The 18,636-nt window shown below is 43.5% G+C and overlaps 1 protein-coding gene across 4 annotated transcripts in view; it reads left to right on the top strand.

Moving 5' to 3' along the window:
* The window catches only part of fcsk (fucose kinase), a 387,988-nt gene that overhangs the window by 5,117 nt on the left and 364,235 nt on the right, over positions 1-18,636 (top strand). For 3 of the 4 annotated variants that reach the window (XR_012101869.1, XM_073069669.1, XM_073069671.1), the window contains exon 2: positions 14,654-14,851. Coding sequence is in view for 3 of the 4 variants with exons in the window: in XM_073069669.1 (XP_072925770.1) it covers positions 14,722-14,851 (130 nt within the window). In the remaining variant the exon portion in view is untranslated. The remainder of the gene's footprint in view (positions 1-14,653; positions 14,852-18,636) is intronic. The other variant, XM_073069670.1, reaches the window with a different exon arrangement.

An 18,636-nucleotide genomic window follows, 5' to 3' on the forward strand; every position in this document is an offset into this window, starting at 1 on the left:
AACTCGTGGGAATATTCAAGGACATTTTCAATCTCTTCCTGCTATAGGCGGAAGTTCCCACTTGCTTCAAAAAGGCAACAATTATACCAGTGCCTAAGAAGAATATTGTGGGCTGCCTTAATTACTATCGCCCAGTAGCACTCACATCGACAGTGATGAAATGCTTTGAGAGGTTGGTCATGACTAGACTGAACTCCTGCCTTAGCAAGGACCCAGACCCACTTCAACTTGCCTGTCACCACAATAGGCCAACGGCAGACGCAATTTCAGTGGCTCTCCACGCAGCTTTTGACCACCCGGACAATACAAACGCATGTCAGGAGGCTGTTCATCGACTATAGCTTAGCATTTAATACCATCATTCCCACAATCCTGATTGAGAAGTTGCAGAGCCTGGGCCTCTGTAACTCCCTCTGCAACTGGATCCTCGACTTCCTAACCAGAAGACCACAGTCTGTGTGGATTGGTGATAACATATCCTCGCTGATGATCAACACTGGCGCACCTCGGGGGTGTGTGCTTAGCCCACTGCTCTACTCTATATAGGTATACCCCTAGCTGTGTGGCTAGGCTTAGCTCAAATACCATCTATAAATTTGCTGACGATACAATCATTGTTGGTAGAATCTCAGGTGGTGACGAGAGGGCATACAGGAGTGAGATATGCCAACTAGCGGAATGGTGCCGCAGCAACAACCTGGTACTCAACATAGAACACTACAGCACAGTACAGGCCCTTCAGCCCTCCATGTTGTGCCTACCCATATAATCCTTAAAAAAAGTACTAAACCCACACTACCCTCCATTTTTCTTTCATCCATGTGCCTGTCCAAGAGGCTGTTAAATACCCCTAATGTTTTAGCCTCCATCACCATCCTGGCAAGTCATTCCAGGCACTCACAACCTTCTGTGTAAAAAAAACAACAACAACTTATCCCTGATGTCTCCCCTAAACTTCCCTCCCTTAATTTTGTACATATGCCCTTCTGGTGTTTGCTATTGGTGCCCTGGGAAACAGGTACTGACTATCCACCCTATCTATGCCTCTCATAATCTTGTAGACCTCTATCAAGTCCCCTCTCATTCTTCTACACCCCAAAGAGAAAAGTCCCAGCTCTGCTCACCTTGCTTCATATGACTTTTTCTCCAATCCAGGCAACATTCTGTTAAGACATCAGTAAGACGAAAGAGCTGATTGTGGACTAGGAAGGGTAAGACGAAGGAACACATACCAATCCCAATCCTCATAGAGGGATCAGAAGTGGAGAGAGTGAGCAGATTCAAATTACTGGGTGTCAAGATCTCTGAGGATTGTTATGATACCAGCCCCCTCCTTTGTGAGAATTGCAAGAGCCCTAGTGAAAGGGGGGTCAATGACCCGAGAGAGAGAGAGCAAGAGAGAGAGAGAGAGACAGGCTGAATGGACACAGGAAATGGAAAGACAGCAACGTGCTGGATACCGCATTCCACTGGGACAAAAGCTGGCGACTGTGGCATTGTTCTCAGGAGACACCTGGGAACTGCAGACGTGCCAACTCGCAGGGACATTGTAAAGCCCTCGGGCAAAGTGGGCTGGTTGAGAGAGAGATTGCATCACCTGCAACCTGATTGACACCTGAGATCCCGTGAGGCAGTATAAAGAAGGGTCTGAAAGAGGACGACCCTCAGACGCACCAAGAAGAAACACCAAGAAGCACGATACCGCTTCCCGTGGGAACGGGAAGCCATTTTGAACGAAGCCACGTGCGTTAAATTCCGAATGTGGGGTTTGTGGCTGGAACCAACGGAAGATCGCTTTTAACTAACAACGGGGAAGATCGCTCCCCTGATTCCACGGATGTTTTGGGCAAGTTTTTCCGTTAATCTCTCTCTCTCCAACACGTGAAACCAAAAGCCTGCAGACTTCAGAGTGACTCTTTATATTTCCAATAGGACTCAGTATTATACCCTAGACAACGAAAGAGCTTATTTCTGAGTGATTATTAATGTACCTGCGTTTTAGATTGAGTATTGACGCATGTTATCTGAATGTTTGTATTAACCTTAATTTTTGTGCCCCTTTATTAATAAAACTTTTGAAAATAGTAGCATCCGACTCAGCTGATCCATCTATCTTTGCTGGTAAGTTACCTGGTTACGGGGTTTTCGTAACAAGTGGGGTTCTCGTCCCGGATTTGAAACCAAACGGGAGGGTCAGTGAATCGGGCTGTAAGTCCAAACTTAAATCTGGTTACGCAGGTAGTCAGACGGGAAACCAGCAAAGATGGATGTGTCGGAATTTAGGAGAAACCCGACGGTAGAGGCGCTAGGGAAGGCTACAAAATCAGACTTAGTAAGTTTGGCGCAGGCCTTAGACCTCACAGCGGTGAAGCCAGCAATGAAAAAGCAGGAAGTGCTAAGGGTCATACAACAGCATTACGTTGGGAAGAAGGTGTTTACAGCTGAGGATTTGGAAAATATTCCCGAAAGGAGATTAGTGAGTGGGACAAATCAGGCAGAGTTGGAGAAAGCAAGGCTGGAACATGAGTTTAAAATAAAGCAGCTAGAAATAGACGCAGCTCAGAAGGCTGCAGAGAGAGAAGCCGAGAGAGCCGAGAGGGCAAGAGAAGCCGAGAGGGCAAGAGAAGCCGAGAGGGAAAGAGAGCAGGTGTTCAAACTAAAGCAGCTAGAAGCAGAAGAGAGAGAGAAACAGAGGAACTATGAATTGGAGCTGGACAGGCGGAAACAAGAGCGAAGAACTCAAGGGGGAGAGAAAGAGGGGTTTGATATTAGTCGGGCGTTGAGGTTGGTTCGAGGAGACGGATGTTGATAGTTATTTCTTGCTCTTTGAAAAGGTGGCAGAGAATCAGCAGTGGCCCAGAGAGCAATGGGTGGCGTTGTTACAAAGTGTGTTACGAGGAAAAGCACAGCGGGTATATGCCGCGCTGCCCACAGAAAGGGACGGGAATTATGATCAAGTAAAGGAGGCCATTCTCCGAGGTTACGAGTTAGTACCTGAGGCGTATAGACAAAGGTTCCGAAATTTAAAAAGAGGGTGGAATCAAACGTATACCGAGCTAGCCCATGAGAAGGGTGTGCTCTTGAATCGTTGGTGCACAGCTGAAAAGGTGGCCGAGGACTATGGGCGTCTCAGGGAGCTAGTTTTGATTGAGGAATTTAAAAGTTGCGTTCCGGAAGAGATCCGAATGTATTTAAATGAGAGGACGAATCAGTCCATCTCAGAGATGGCTAGGCTCGCAGATGAATATGCCCTAACCCACAAGACAAAGTTTTCCTCGCCAAAAAGTTACCCGAGAGACCGTCGGAACGGTAGGGACAGTCCGCCGGCTAAGGGAGAAACTCCACCGGGAGCTAGCACAAAAAGTGAGGATAACAGACAGGAAACCTGGAGATCTCCTGGTTTAAACTGTTTTAATTGTGGAAAGGTGGGACATATTGCATCAAAGTGCTTTGCTCTGAGAAAGGAGCCAGAGAGGGAGAGAGCAGCGATCCCTATCGGGCGTGCAGTGGTAATCAGGAAGTTGACAAGAGGGCCCCAGGTAGATGGAGTACCGGAGGGGCGGGAGACATTTAGTTCCGAAGGAACCGTGTCTTTGAGGGAAGGGGACCCCCCCATCCCTGTACGAATTTGGAGAGACACGGGGGCGGAACTATCGTTAATTAGCCGTAATGTGTTAAATTTCGGCCCTCGGACGGGGGAGGTTGCCCTGAGAGGAATCGGGAACCAGATCACGGTCGTGCCTTTGCATAGGGTCTTTCTCGATTGCGAGTTGGTGTCGGGACCTGTGGAGCTAGGAGTCCTGCCGGAGTTACCGGGGGAGGGCGTGGACCTCCTGTTGGGTAATGACCTCGCGGGTGGGAAGATGGGAACCGCCCTGATAGTTGAGGCCCCGCCCATGGAGTCCCCGAGCTATCGCGCATGCGCGGTCACTCGCAGCCTGTCGAGAGCGGCGACTGGGACCGCGCGCAGCAGTAATCTGGCCAAGATGTTTTTACCGACCCTGTACCATGAGGGTTCCGAGGGTGGTAAAACAGAAAGCAGTAAAGTAAAAGGGGGTAAGGGAGAGGAAATAGCCCTGCCCTTAGTGAAGAGAAAGGTCCTAGAGGTAGGAACTAAAGTTGAGAAACGGATAAAGTTGTTAAAATGTCCAGAGTTGGACATGGTTAATCTGTCTGGTTTGGCAGAATTGTTTGAAGAAGTTCAGAGTTCTAAAGGTGTTCTCGATGGTCCCGAGAGTGAAATGAGGGCAGTCTTAGAGAGGAAGGGTATCCTTGCTGTGGAGAAGTCAGCTGAAATGGCCGAGGAGGTTGTTTCAGCTCGCAGGGTTGCGCCTTCCCCAACGGGGGGCTGCCTAGAGAGTAGCTGGAAGGATCGGGGGACGTTAGAATTTGAAAAAGGTACGGGTATTGAAAGCCTGGAAGGGGCCAATGTCCCGTTTGAGTGTGTCCAAGATGGGGGCGCACGTGGTGCTGAACCTGGTAACAGAGCTCAGGGGAAGTCTGAGGTGTTTGATTCAGGGGGACGGGGCGGCCGTCTTTGTGGATCAGATAGGGTTGGTTCAGTAGGAAAAGGGTTAACCTTGGTAACCGTGGGAAGTGTGAGTTCCACGGTGTTTGTATTCGAGAGTGGGGCCAAGGTTAATGCCGAATTTAAGGGGGGAATGAGGATTGTTATTGAAGGAAACGGAAAGTCTGTAGTTCCCAAGTCGAAGGAAGAAATTTTAAACCTGGCAGATCGCTCACAGAGTGAGTCGGGAAATAGCGGGGCCCCCCACTCTATTGTTACGCCAGGGTGGGGTGTGAAGAGGTTGCATTCGAAATGCTACCTGAAAGAGGAGTTGGAATTAAAAACAAATAGCCTGAAGGGTCTTGACAGTTTGGGGCATGGTGTTGAAAAAATAGCCCCGATGAACGAGGCGGGCGGGAGTTCACCACGCCAAATTACTCAAAGTCCCAACGGGGGGACTCGCCAGAAAAGAGGTGACGGTTAATGGGGATGCCATTTTTTTTAAACAGCAAAGCAGGTTTTACGGGTTGCGCCAAAGCCTGTGAATAATAAAGACAGACCTTTGGAGACCTGCCGGCGAAGTAAACCGACCGAAACGATTAGTATTCGCATAAACTTTTGTAGATGCACCTAAGCTAAGATCACACCTCCGCAGTTTTGTTGCTGAAAACAATAAATAAATAGGTGGTTATTGAATTGAAGTCTGATGTTACAAGACTTTAGTACGGTACGCAATGTTAAGATATTAATTAAAGGGACACTGTATTTGTTAACTGTTTAGATGCTGACTTGAATGTATAACTGTATTACTCTGTAGTGAAAAGAAAAGCTTCTGTATTGTGTTAGATTCAAAATTTCTGTAAGACTCTGTACCACCCTGTGTTTTTTTACCGCTGGTAAAAAACCTTTAAGAGGGGAGGTGTTATGATACCAGCCCCCTCCTTTGTGAGAATTGCAAGAGCCCTAGTGAAAGGGGGGTCAATGACCCGAGAGAGAGAGAGCAAGAGAGAGAGAGAGAGACAGGCTGAATGGACACAGGAAATGGAAAGACAGCAACGTGCTGGATACCGCATTCCACTGGGACAAAAGCTGGCGACTGTGGCATTGTTCTCAGGAGACACCTGGGAACTGCAGACGTGCCAACTCGCAGGGACATTGTAAAGCCCTCGGGCAAAGTGGGCTGGTTGAGAGAGAGATTGCATCACCTGCAACCTGATTGACACCTGAGATCCCGTGAGGCAGTATAAAGAAGGGTCTGAAAGAGGACGACCCTCAGACGCACCAAGAAGAAACACCAAGAAGCACGATACCGCTTCCCGTGGGAACGGGAAGCCATTTTGAACGAAGCCACGTGCGTTAAATTCCAAATGCGGGGTTTGTGGCTGGAACCAACGGAAGATCGCTTTTAACTAACAACGGGGAAGATCGCTCCCCTGATTCCACGGATGTTTTGGGCAAGTTTTTCCGTTAATCTCTCTCTCTCCAACACGTGAAACCAAAAGCCTGCAGACTTCAGAGTGACTCTTTATATTTCCAATTGGACTCAGTATTATACCCTAGACAACGAAAGAGCTTATTTCTGAGTGATTATTAATGTACCTGCGTTTTAGATTGAGTATTGACGCATGTTATCTGAATGTTTGTATTAACCTTAATTTTTGTGCCCCTTTATTAATAAAACTTTTGAAAATAGTACCATTGGACTTCAACTGACATATCTATCTTTGCTGGTAAGTGAAACCAGTTACTGGTTTCATAACAGGATCTAATCTGGTCCCGACATATCAATGTAGTTATGAAGAAGGCAAGACAGTGGCTATACTGTACTTTATTAGGAGTTTGAAGAGATTTGGCATGTCAACAAATACACTCAAAAACTTCTATAGTTGTACCGTGGAGAGCATTCTGACAGGCTGCATCACTGTCTGGTATGGGGGGGGTTACTGCACAGGACCGAAAGAAGCTGCAGAGGGTTGTAGAGTGTATCCACACACTCAGCGATTCAGGAACAACTTCTTCCCCTCTGCCATCGGATTCCTAAATGCACATTGAATCTTTGGATACTACCTCAGTTTTTAAAAAATATACAATATTTCTGTTTATGCACTTAAAAAAAAATCTATTCAACATACGTAATTGATTTACTTGTTTATTTATTGTTATTATTTTTATTTTGTTTTTGTCTCTCTTTGTTAGATTATGTATTGCATTGAACAGCTGCTGCGAAGTTAACAAATTTCACATCACACGTCGGTGATATGATTCTGATTCTGAAAAACCCCAAATTCTATGTTTGGCACATTTGATCACTCAGTTATCAAAATGATTTTTAACTCTGATAAAAATCAGTTATTTTTATGCACATATTTGCAGTGATAGTTATGATGCCACTGTGTTGTTATTCAGCTGAAGCTTTGTCTTCCAATGAGCTGTCAGCTATGAATTTCATGGATTAATTGTCCAGTGATTGGAAAGGGCAGATGAACATGAAATTGCTAACCCTAAGTTCATTGTCAGAAATACTGACCACACAAACAACTTAAAAGCTTAAACTGGAAGGAATGAAACAAGAATCAGGGTCTTAATGCTATTTAGATGTGTGAAAATAACTGTTTTTGTTCTTTTCAACTAAATATATCTCTGAGAACAATCATTGAAGATATTCTGGTCTGAAGATCGAAAGCACATCTGCTGAAGGGGATGCTCTGAAACATGTGTAATGCCTTGGTTAAGATTTTTACTGCTATGCTGTGAGGTAGTTTTCTGTAAAGGCAGTGTGCCATACTGGAAAGCGTGCTGTGGCTTCGGCTAAGATAAGGTAACATGTTGTCCAACTCAGGAATATGAGTCAGCCAATCAGGATTGTGGAGAAGAGTTTTCTGAAGGCTCAGGGGGTGTTTTTGGTGGGGGCTGTGAGAGGACAGGAGGGAAGATGGCTGAGGATGCTCTACCTGTTGCCTAAGGTGCTTTGTGCAGATGAATGGCTCCAAGGAGAAGGACCAATACTCCCATGGAACAGCCTGTTTGTTCAAGATGGATTTTGAGCGACTTTTGGAATGTGTTTTTGAGCAGACCATGGGTCCAGCCCAGGAGTGAGAAGACAACTCCAGGATGAGCTCCAACTGTGAACGTTTGGAGTGGGTTAACTGAAATGGGCCCTTTTATTTTTTTCCCTTTTGTTTTTACTACTAACTGTTCCATAAAGCTGAACTTTGTAAATATACTTTCTTCATAATTTTATGCGGCGTACGATTTGTTATTTCTTGCTGACCGACAGTTGTGTATGGGGAGTATTTCTGCACTATTTGCTCAGATGGAAGTTAGTTTAATTGGAACATCACTATGTTCCTGTTTGGTTAAATCCCAAATCATGCCGACCATAGATGTCTATTGTTAATGAAAGTTGGCCTTCTCAGTGCTCAGTCCCGTAGCCGTTAGCGGGGCCGGCAGCAAGCCAGGTTTCCATTTGAGTCTGGTGAGGGGGTTACACGCAAAATAATCAAGAAGGGTCTAGTGCTCTCCCAGTGTATCTTCTCGGGCTTCCAGCCGTGTACCGGTATTGATTATAACCAATGTTTCAGTGAGAAACTCTGCTATCTTGATGCTGGGGCATGTCTAATCTGGTGGCATTTATATCCCCTTAGTCTTCCTCATCCAGCAGATATGCTGAAGGCTGGAGAAGAGTTTATTCGACAGAATAATCAAGTTCCAGTTTATTGTCAATCAACTGTTGACATGTAGCAAGCTGAATGGCACAATTATGACTGAGGAAAACGAGCCAGAGCAGTAGGGAATGAAATGTGAGGAAAGTAACTAAAGCAGTAATGCATGCATAAAGGTTGAGTTCTGTTCTGATATTTACTTGTTTCCATTTTGCTTAATGAAGAAGACATTTAAAATACAAATGAAAGGGTGCTGAAAATAAAATAAAATAACTGGGCTCAGAACACACATCCTTTTGTGACTCAAGCATACTCTCTTTTTCACTTCTGTACAAGGAGCACACCATGACCCACACCGTTTTATGCAGAATTGGCTCATTAGTTACAGATATTGAAGCAAACCCCTCACCGGGCCTCTATTAACTCTGCTAACAGCCACGTGACTCAGCAGCGAGAAGTCCACCTTCCATGATCAACGCACGTCTAGGGTTGGTATGATTTGGGTTCGACTGAACAGGAAAGTTGGGATGTTCCAGGCAGTAACAGTGAATGCTGTGTGAGTACCGTCCCATGCAAAGTTATCATTTGCCAGAAAAATAACAGTTCGTGCACCAGCATAAAATTACAAAATATATATTTTCCAATATTTCAACTTCAACAAGCAGTTAAAAGAAAAGGGAACGAAAAATAAAAGGGCCTATTCCAGTTAAACCAGAGTTCATTCCTGGAGTAGCCGGCTGTATCGCTTTACCCGTGTTCTGTGTGAACGACACTAGCCACAATTCGAATCACAAACGAGAAAATCTGCAGATGCTGGAAATCCAGAGCAACACACATAAAATGTTGGAGGAACTCAGCAGGACAGGCAGCAGCTATGGAAAAGAGTACAGTTGACATTTCAGGCCGAAACCCTATGGTAGAACTGGAGAAAAAAAGATGAGTAGAGTTAAAGGTGGAGGGAGGAGAGGGAGAAACACAAGGTGATAGGTGAAACTGGGAGGGGAGGAGTGAAGTAAAGAGCTGGGAAGGTGATTGGTGAAAGAGATAAAGGGCTGGAGAAGGGGGAATCTAATAGGAGAGGACAGAAGGCTGTGGAAGAAAGAAAATGGGGGAGGAGCAGCAAAGGGAGGTGATGGGCAGGTAAGGAGATGAGGTGAGAGAGGGAAAAGGGAATGGGGAATGTTGAGGGGATTGGGGGGCCATTACCAGAAGTTAGAGAAATCAATGTTCATGCCATCGGGTTGGAGGCTACCCAGACGGAACATAAGGTGTTGTTCCTTCACCTGAGTGATATGCAATCATAATACTGCTGATCGGTCTGATGTCGGACAATATGCTTGCATTTCGTTCAGGTTTTTCTCTTCCCGACTGATGATCTTGTATGTATCTTCATAAAGCTGGTAGCTGAAGGGGGCTGTTATTAGCACTGATTCATTTGTGCAATTGGCTTAGTGAGAGGAAAGGGTTAAGAAAGGGGAAGTAGGTGATGCTGCTCTGGAAGAATGTGTAGGAAGGGTATGTATATTTGTGCGTGAGTGAAATCTGTGAGCTTGGTCTCTAGCTGTCTTGTAGCTCCTTGCCATTTGAACCAGGCAGTGTGCAACCAACATTAGGAGAAATCCTACGTAGGCATCGCTCATTTTGTTTTATTCCTGCGGGACTGAGGGTAACAATAGCTATTATTATGGGACATTTGGGCATCTTTACAACTACAGGATCTAATTTTATGTTGTGAATTTAGCACAAAGAGTGACTTTTGGCTTCATTTTCATCTGCCCTTCTTGTGAAACTTGAGCTTCTTCCTTTTATGGGAATTAATTCATGCTGCCGATATTTACTTCTACACTGCTGTGTTTGAGTGCATAACAAGAGAATTCTCTCATGATTTGAATTAACTATCTGTGCCTGTTTGCGCACATACTTCATCAATCTCTCTGACTGCGAACAATATTAACATTTAGGTGGTGCAAGGCATGGTTCGAATTGCTAAGCTACTTATTCCACAGTAAAGAGTAATTGTTATGTTCTAATTTCTTAGTTTAATCACTATAATTTACCTTCATGTAATACCATAAAAATAATGAACACACCAGCCACTTCACAAACAAGAGAAAATCTACAAATGCTGGAAATCCAAGCAATGCACACAAAATGCTGGAGGAACTCAGCAGGCCGGGCAGTGTCTATGGACAGAGCAACTCACACAAAATGCTGGAGGAACTCAGCAGGCCGGGCAGTGTCTATGGACAGAGCAACTCACACAAAATGCTGGAGGAACTCAGCAGGTCAGGCAGTGTCTATGGACAGAGTAACTCACACAAAATGCTGGAGGAACTCAGCAGGTCAGGCAGTGTCTATGGAAAAGAGTACAGTTGCAAAAAACCAATTTTCATGCCATTTATATTCTGCGTATATATGCCTGTGGTAATTCACTTTGAATGTGGTATTTCTGTTAACTTGTGGGGAAAGAAAATATATCCTCATTCAGTATATCCTCTACTTGCATATCTTTTTTTGTTAAATTGAAAAATAACAAATATTATTGAGACTGGCATTTTGAAATAAAATCAAAATGTGCTAGAAATGTCTGTTAGGTCGTTCAGTTTCTCTGGATATTCCCCTTTTTGCAAAGAAGTACTGCTGCTTGGTCTTTGTCTCTTTCATTGCCTTCCATGAAAGACTTGGTGAGTAGAAATGTGCATCTATTCTATAGTGGCACTACAGAACTTGTGGTGACACCCGGGGAAAGATGCTGTTTAGCAGATTGAGACAACTTAGCATTTCTGACTGAGAAGAGTAAAGCCCAAACCAGCAAGTATAAGGCAGAGCTTTAAATGAGATATACAGAAACTGAATTAGATTTTGAAAAATAGGTGATATCAATAGGTGCAGGTGTATTTTTCCAGCAGAGACAAATGGACTGAATTGTTTTTTATATAATTATTTCAGTTTCTAAGGGAATGAGATTTCAGAATCATGAAGTTTATTTATCAGTGATTCGCAATATTTTTGCCAATGCAAACTGACTGCAGTCTGCAAGTGAGGAAATCCAGGGTTCAGTTGCACAAAGGAGCATTAAGGCCCAAATCTTAAAGTTTCCTGATTAGTTTTGAGGAGGTAATGGTATTAAATGCTGAGCTGCAATCGATAGAGAGCATGCTGATGTATGCCAAATGTTCCAGGGTTGTCTGAAGAGCCAATGAGATAGCAAATACAAAGTACACAGCAGATGCTGGGGTCAAAGCAACACGTACAACAAGCTGGAGGAACTCAGCAGGTCGGGCAGCATCCGTGGAAACGAGCAGTCAACGTTTTGGGCCGAGACCCTTCGTCAGGAGCCATCTGCTGGACCTGCTGCTTCGGTATGCAAACACTAGGGAGTAAATAAGCAGGTTTATGCTGTTGCATTCATTTGAATAAAGGGCATCTTTGTTAGGACTACACTTGCATGCTATGTGGAGGAATAATACAGCTCTGACAACACTTCTGTGGAATTCATTGTCACAGGCGGCTGTGGAGGCCAATTCATTAGGTAAATTTAAAGTGGACATCGATAGGTTCTTGATTAATAAAGACATCAAAAGGTTATCGGGAGAAGAATGGGGTTGAGAAGAAAAATGAACAAGACATGATTTATTATCAATCAGTCATGATGGAATGACAGAGAATACTCAATATGCTGAATGGCTTAATTCTGCTCTTATGTCTTATGGTCTTGTGATTTCCTCTTTTTTTATTAGTATAGCTCTGTTTTTAAAATGTCAGTAGCTAAACTCACTTTACTTTCCGTATATGCAGAATGTTTAAGTTACAGCCCACCAAACCCAAGTCCGGTAGGGCCAGACTGTACATTTCGGAGTTGGATAAAGTATTAAAAAGAAAATATTAATTCTGATGTTGAGATTGACTTGGATTTCAGTAGATCTTTAGAAATATATTATGATCTGCTTTTTGATTTTTCAGAAATCCTGATGCTTTAGCATCTGGCCCTCCTGGTTTTGTTTCCCACTGTCTTTTTAAACTTACTGGAACCCTGATTTCTATTTCTACCCCTAACTTTGTTTGGGCCCCATTTCCCAAATTCCCTTTAGACTTGCCTGGTTCACAGGAAAATTTATTATACTGCTGTGTAAAATCTTATAAGAAGTGTATTAAGAGAATTGGAGTAAGAGCGGTATCCACTAGTCTGGAAAATCTGCTTGTGGGTACTACCGAAGCCATAAGCTTGCCAGTATAGTTTTTTCTATAAATGAATTAGGGTCAGTACTGTGGTTTGGGATTCATATTTCCTTACAACATTGAAGGAAATAATTTGGCCCATCGTCTATGCTGACTCTCAAAAGAATTTCATAATGACATGCCTTCAATTATTTTCTCTATATCCTATTCTCTATCACTATCCTTCCTGATTCTTCTCCCATAAAACTATTGCGGGAGCAATCTACACATGGGAGGAGATGGGGAGAACTTCACACATCAGTGGTCTGGATTAAACCAGGTTTTCTGGAGCCTGGCGGCCCCAGCTCTACATGGCACACTAGTAGTAGATGTGATTGCTCACAGCAAGCTGGGAAAGTGCCAGCAGGGCAGGAACTACCATGTATGACTTCACTGCAGAGCCTGTCTACCTGGCTGGGTTGTGTTGAGTTCACAGTGAAGTCTGGTTTCATTTCATACCTGAGCATACTTCTGGATTTATCAGAGGTCTTTTTCCTTTGGTAGAAAAGTATGAACAGGAAGCATTTGATAATGACTTTCAGAATTATTACTTTGCAGCCTGCACATTTCTCAGCTTCATTTTATGCAATTAGATTGTAGATTGCCTGCTCCAATCTTCATCCCTGGGCTCTAACCTCACTTCACTTGGAGGTTACATTCTCTCTGTCCAGTGAGCTCTTCCTGTGGATCTTTTCTATTTTTATTTTTACACTCGTAATGAAGCTACCTCTGAAAACTTTACTTGTATTGCTGCTCCAGTTGGTGTGCTGGAGTGGCAGAAAGAATTAATGGTCTGTATGGCAGTTCGTATTATAAATGTCCTTTGTACATGTTATTCAAAGATTCAAAGAACATTTATTATCAAAGAGTATATAAATTATGCAACCTTGAGATTTATCTACTTACGGACAGCCACAAAGTGAGCAACCCAAAAGAAGCCAATGTAATAAAAAGACCAACACCCAAAGTGCAGAGAGTAAAATACACAAATCGTATGAACAATACGAGTGAGCGACAGCATTCCGAGCCAAATTGTGCCTGAAGATTTGAATCACAGGAGCAGCCTGAGTAGGCCCAAAGCCTCAGTTCATCGTATTAACGGGGCAAATCGCCGTGAAGCTCATAGACACAAAGCACAGCAGCTGGGGCAGTCTGACAGCCTCTGTCACAGAGAGAGGAATGAACATCGCCAAAAAGCGAGTAAAATAGGCTCGAGTCACTCCTTTGATCCCAACACTATGCTTTTCCCATCTATCTGGCCAATGTTTAAATTGTCTAAACAGCAGATCATGCCTCGCATTAGGACCCAGGCCCTTCTTCTGCGAAGGGCTCCAGGCCTAGACCTTACCGCCTAGCAATTCACTGTGCTTCAGAACCCAGCCCAAAGCTGTTCTCAACCTCTCCAAACTGGCTCGGTGCTTAGAGCGACCCAACCTCACATCGGGTTGGTTGGATGGGCATTGAAACTCCCTGCCTCGATTTCTCCTCTAAGAATCACTCACTCCAACTCTATCTGCATCGATTTTACAGTACACCAGCATGGCTCAGCTCTTGGATTTGCTTCGCCTTCGTTCGCCTCTTCATTATTGTGATAGATTACCACAATTTTACTTCAGAATAAGTGTTATTAATAATGTTTTTAGTTGAATTTCTTGCCTTTTGAACTACCGGTAAGCTGAAGCTCCCTTTCAGTAATGCCATCTTAAACCAGATTATATATCTATCTATCTATGCATCCATTTATTTATTACTGTACAATTAAACAGCAACAGAGTATAGTAAAACTTGAATAATCTGCTATTGAAATGATCAGACATCCAGGTGCTAATTCCCATGTTGCCTCTGATGCACTGGAGGCTCAGTGCCAGTGCTTCCTGTATGACTCCAAGGCAATACACCCTTCCCTTGTCCTAACACACTGGGGGTCCCAGTTCCCACACTCTCCTGTGTCACACCAGAGCCCTGAGCTTGCATTGATATATTTATTGTACTACTGTTCGGCATGCCAAAAAAAAGTGAATTAACTGTTTTGGAGTATAAATAGGAATAATACTTAATAGAATGGAAAATCTATCAGTCCAGCACCATCAAAGTCCTGGGAAAGCCACATATACTGAGTTTTACTGTGTGAAACCAAATGGATTACATGGGCTTGTTCTTTTCTTGTTATCCATTGCCTTCACCTTGATTTTAAGTGTCCCATTTTGTATTTATCTGTGCAGTTGCCATCATTTGCCATGGAATAATTATTTTGCATTATTTCCAGGAAGTGTCCTGCTCATGTGATGTATCTGAAAAGCAATTGGATGGCATGAGGTGAAGAAACTGGTAAGAATGGCGAATGTAGGCAGAGCGCCATTGGTATCAGGAGAGCCAAACTTCGGTGCCCAAGCCAGAAAAGTGGACTGGACTATCATCATCCTCACATGCCAGTACAAAGACAGTCTACATGCCTTCCAGCGAGGTATGTTCTGCAGAACCCGTGCAAGAGTAAACTGTCTAAACATTGATTGCAAGCTGTTAACTGGGAACTATTCATTTTGTAGCAGAGAAAATGTTCTTGCAGTCACTATAACAGCAAATTGTCCGCTGTGAGTTGGATTCTGTTTTTCTGTAGTTGCGTAGAAATTATGCAATTACTGGAAAATTTAATTTGATTTTTGCTCTTGGATCTCAGAAGATGTTTGACAAAATGCCTTGGAAATACATTGTTGCTGTAATTAAGGTGTTAGCAACTACAAGAGGTTGATGAGGGATGGGATAGTTGTGCAAATAATTTTAAATAGCGGAACTTGCGAATATGTGAGGTATTCTAATTTTATTTGATGTGGAATAGGTCCCTTGAAAGATGGGTGCTTAGAGTAGTAAGTTGTGGGTGAGGAAGCTTCACTGACTTGGGTATTTTCAGTGTTTGATTAACATGGTAAAATAGTCCCTTATTCGTTGACCATCAAAGCATCTTGAAAAATCAGTTGCAAGATCCACTTCCATTAGTTACAATTATGTGGTAGCAGTTATCTTAACATTTTGTATTTGTAGTATTGTCTCATTAAAGCTACTTGTCCTTTAGAACTGAGAATGCAGTATTCTCTGCTGGGATCCATTTCCAAAATCCCATTGCATCACTGCTTGCATCGGAAACTAACTTTGCCTTTCAACGTGCAGTACCTGGTTATTGTTTCAGAGTATCCGTTTAGACTGGAATACCAAACTGATCATGTTAATGTTCAGCATGCTTAAATACATAACTGGAGTTTCAGAACATTGTTCATAGACTCTGGGGTCTATGCAGTTCACCAGTCTCACTTGCCCTTTGTGAGGCAGAAATATCTGCTTTCTGCACACACTTTCCTTGCTGCATTGCAATTGTACTGCTTATGCTATTGCACTAACTGTAACTGCCTTTTTACACTGCAGTCAGTACACACACTTGGTTCATTTTAAGTGTTCTAATAGTAACTGTCAAAAATGCTGAGGTGGCCTCCTGACTGCATGTCTCACAGTTGTTCTCAATCTCTTAACCACGCAAGTCAAAACAGCATCGACATTCTCAGTCAACACAGCAGCAAAACCCTAACACATTCTGCAAAACACACTCAGCCCATTAAAGCAATAAATACTTGCAGCAAAAGTGAATAATCCAATTAAAACAGTAGCACACAGCATTACATCATGAACACGTATAAGCAGTGACAGGATAATCACCGGCAAAATACTGCCCATTCTCCTCACATAACAGTGTAGTCAGTCATACAGTGTGCTGCTTGTTGCTTACCGTGTATAATGCCAGAAATCAGGACATTTAGTCCATTATTGTAAATACAATAAAAATACATTGAAAGAGCAACAGAATGGGATGTCAGCATGAAAACACACAATCTTCACTATAATCTCAGTAGTTTACTATCTGTTGTTACATGAAGGTCAAATACAAAATTGCTCACTCCTTTAGGAAAAAAATAAATATATCTCTGCTAACAGAAATACAGGACAATTAACAGCCACCTTTGATGGGCCACATGTTTTCATCAAGATTACAGCATTTGTATTAAAAAGACAGGCAGTATGGCGGGGGGGGGGATGGTTGGGTCAAAAAGTGAATTTAAATCCATAGAAAGAGGTGACATAGGATCAGAAGATGTAGAATCCTTGTGGATAGAATTAAGAAACTACAAGGGTGAAAAGACTCTGATGGAAATTATATGCAGGCCTCCGAACAGTAGCAGGAAATGGATACAAATTACAATTGGAAAAAGGGAAAATATGGGATTTCAATATGCAGGTTGGGCAAATCAGATTGCTGCTGGATCCCAAGAAAGGGAATTAGTAAAATGCCTATAAGCTGGCTTTATAGAGCAGGTTATGGTTGAGCTCACTAGGGGAAAGGCATTTCTGGATTGGATGTTGTGTAATGAACCAAATTTGATTAGGGAGCTTAAAGTAAAGAAACCCTTAGGAGGCAGTGATCATAAAATGATAGAATTCACCCTGAAGCTTGAGAGGGCGAAGCTAAAGTCAGATGTATCAGTATTACAGTGGTGTAAAGGGAATTACAAAGTCATGAGGAAGGAGCTGGCCAAAGTTGATTAGAAGGGGACACTATCAGGATAATGGCAGAACAGCATTGACTGGAGTTTCTGGAGGAAATTCACAAGGAGCAGTGTAAACTTAAATTCGCCAGACCAATAACCACACCACAAACAGTTCTTTATTTATCCTGTTCACCAGTTTATTTGTTCAAACTCCGCCAGCGAGAGGCACAGAGCTAAACACCAGAGTGACAGAGTTCCTCTCCCCTTGAAGGCTCGTATTGGACCTATGTCAGCAGATTACATACAGCAACATTTATACAGTTCAAAGAGACCATCATTATTCATATATAGAATTGTTTTCCGGTTCTTAGTACAAAGCCTGTGGAACTACAAGGTACAGAGGGTCAGGGAAAGGAGTGATCAGTTTTTATCAGACACGCACACATATGTCACTTTACAGAATCAGTTCTGTCCTTGATTAAAACAGAGAAGTAGTTTAGCGATTTTACAACCTTACAGTGCAGAAGTACAATTAATCATGCAAAGCAAAAAATGACGGATCGCTCCCTACGCGACTCCCTTGTCCACTCGTCCCCCCCATCCCTTCCCACCGATCTCCCTCCCGGCACTTATCCTTGTAAGTGGAACAAGTGCTACACCTGCCCTTACACTTCCTCCCTCACCGCCATTCAGGGCCCCAGACAGTCCTTCCAGGTGAGGCGACTCTTCACCTGTGAGTCGGCTGGTGTGGTATACTGTGTCCGGTGCTCCCGGTGTGGCCTTTTATATATTGGTGAGACCCAAAGCAGACTGGGAGACCGTTTCACTGAACACCTACGCTCTGTCCGCCAGAGAAAGCAGGATCTCCCAGTGGCCATACATTTTAATTTCACATCTCATTCCCATTCTGATATGTCTATCCTGGCCTCCTCTACTGTCAAGATGAAGCCACACTCAGGTTGGAGGAACAACACCTTATATACTGGCTGGGTAGCCTCCAACCTGATGGCATGAATACTGACTTCTCTAACTTCCATTAATGCCCTCCCCTTCTTACCCCATCTCTGACATATTTAGTTTTTTACCCCGTCCTCCTTTTTTTTCTCTCTTTCTGCCCATCTCTCTGCCCTCTCTCTGCCTGTTCTCCATCTCCCTCTGGTGCTCCCCTCCCCCTTTCTTTCTCCCTAGGCCTCCTGTCCCATGATCCTTTCCCTTCTCTAGCTCTGTATCCCTTTTGCCAATCACCTTTCTGGCTCTCAGCTTCACCCCACCCCCTGTGGTCTTCTCCTATCATTTCACATTTCCCCCTCCCCCTCCTACTTTCAAATCTCTTACTATCTTTCCTTTCAGTTAGTCCTGACGAAGGGTCTCGGCCCAAAACGTCAACAGTGCTTCTCCCTAGAGATGCTGCCTGGGCTGCTGCGTTCCACCAGCATTTTGTGTGTGTTGGATGCAATTAATGCTGACAGAGCACAAACCCCTGCATCCCCAATATCCTCAAAAACTTCATCAGCAGGATAGATGAGTTATTCTAAAAGGAGGATGAGGTAACTCTGGATGACAAGGGAGGTCAAAGATAGCATTAAAGGAAAAGGGAGGGCATATAATATAACAAAACTTAGTTTAAAGCTTCATTGCTAAGGATAAGGTTTTAGGGAACTTGGAGGCACTTTATAAAATATGCCAAAGTCAGTATGGTTTCCTTAAAGGGAGATCT

Source organism: Hemitrygon akajei, chromosome 17 (genome assembly GCF_048418815.1).
Source record: "Hemitrygon akajei chromosome 17, sHemAka1.3, whole genome shotgun sequence".
NCBI lineage: Eukaryota > Metazoa > Chordata > Chondrichthyes > Myliobatiformes > Dasyatidae > Hemitrygon > Hemitrygon akajei.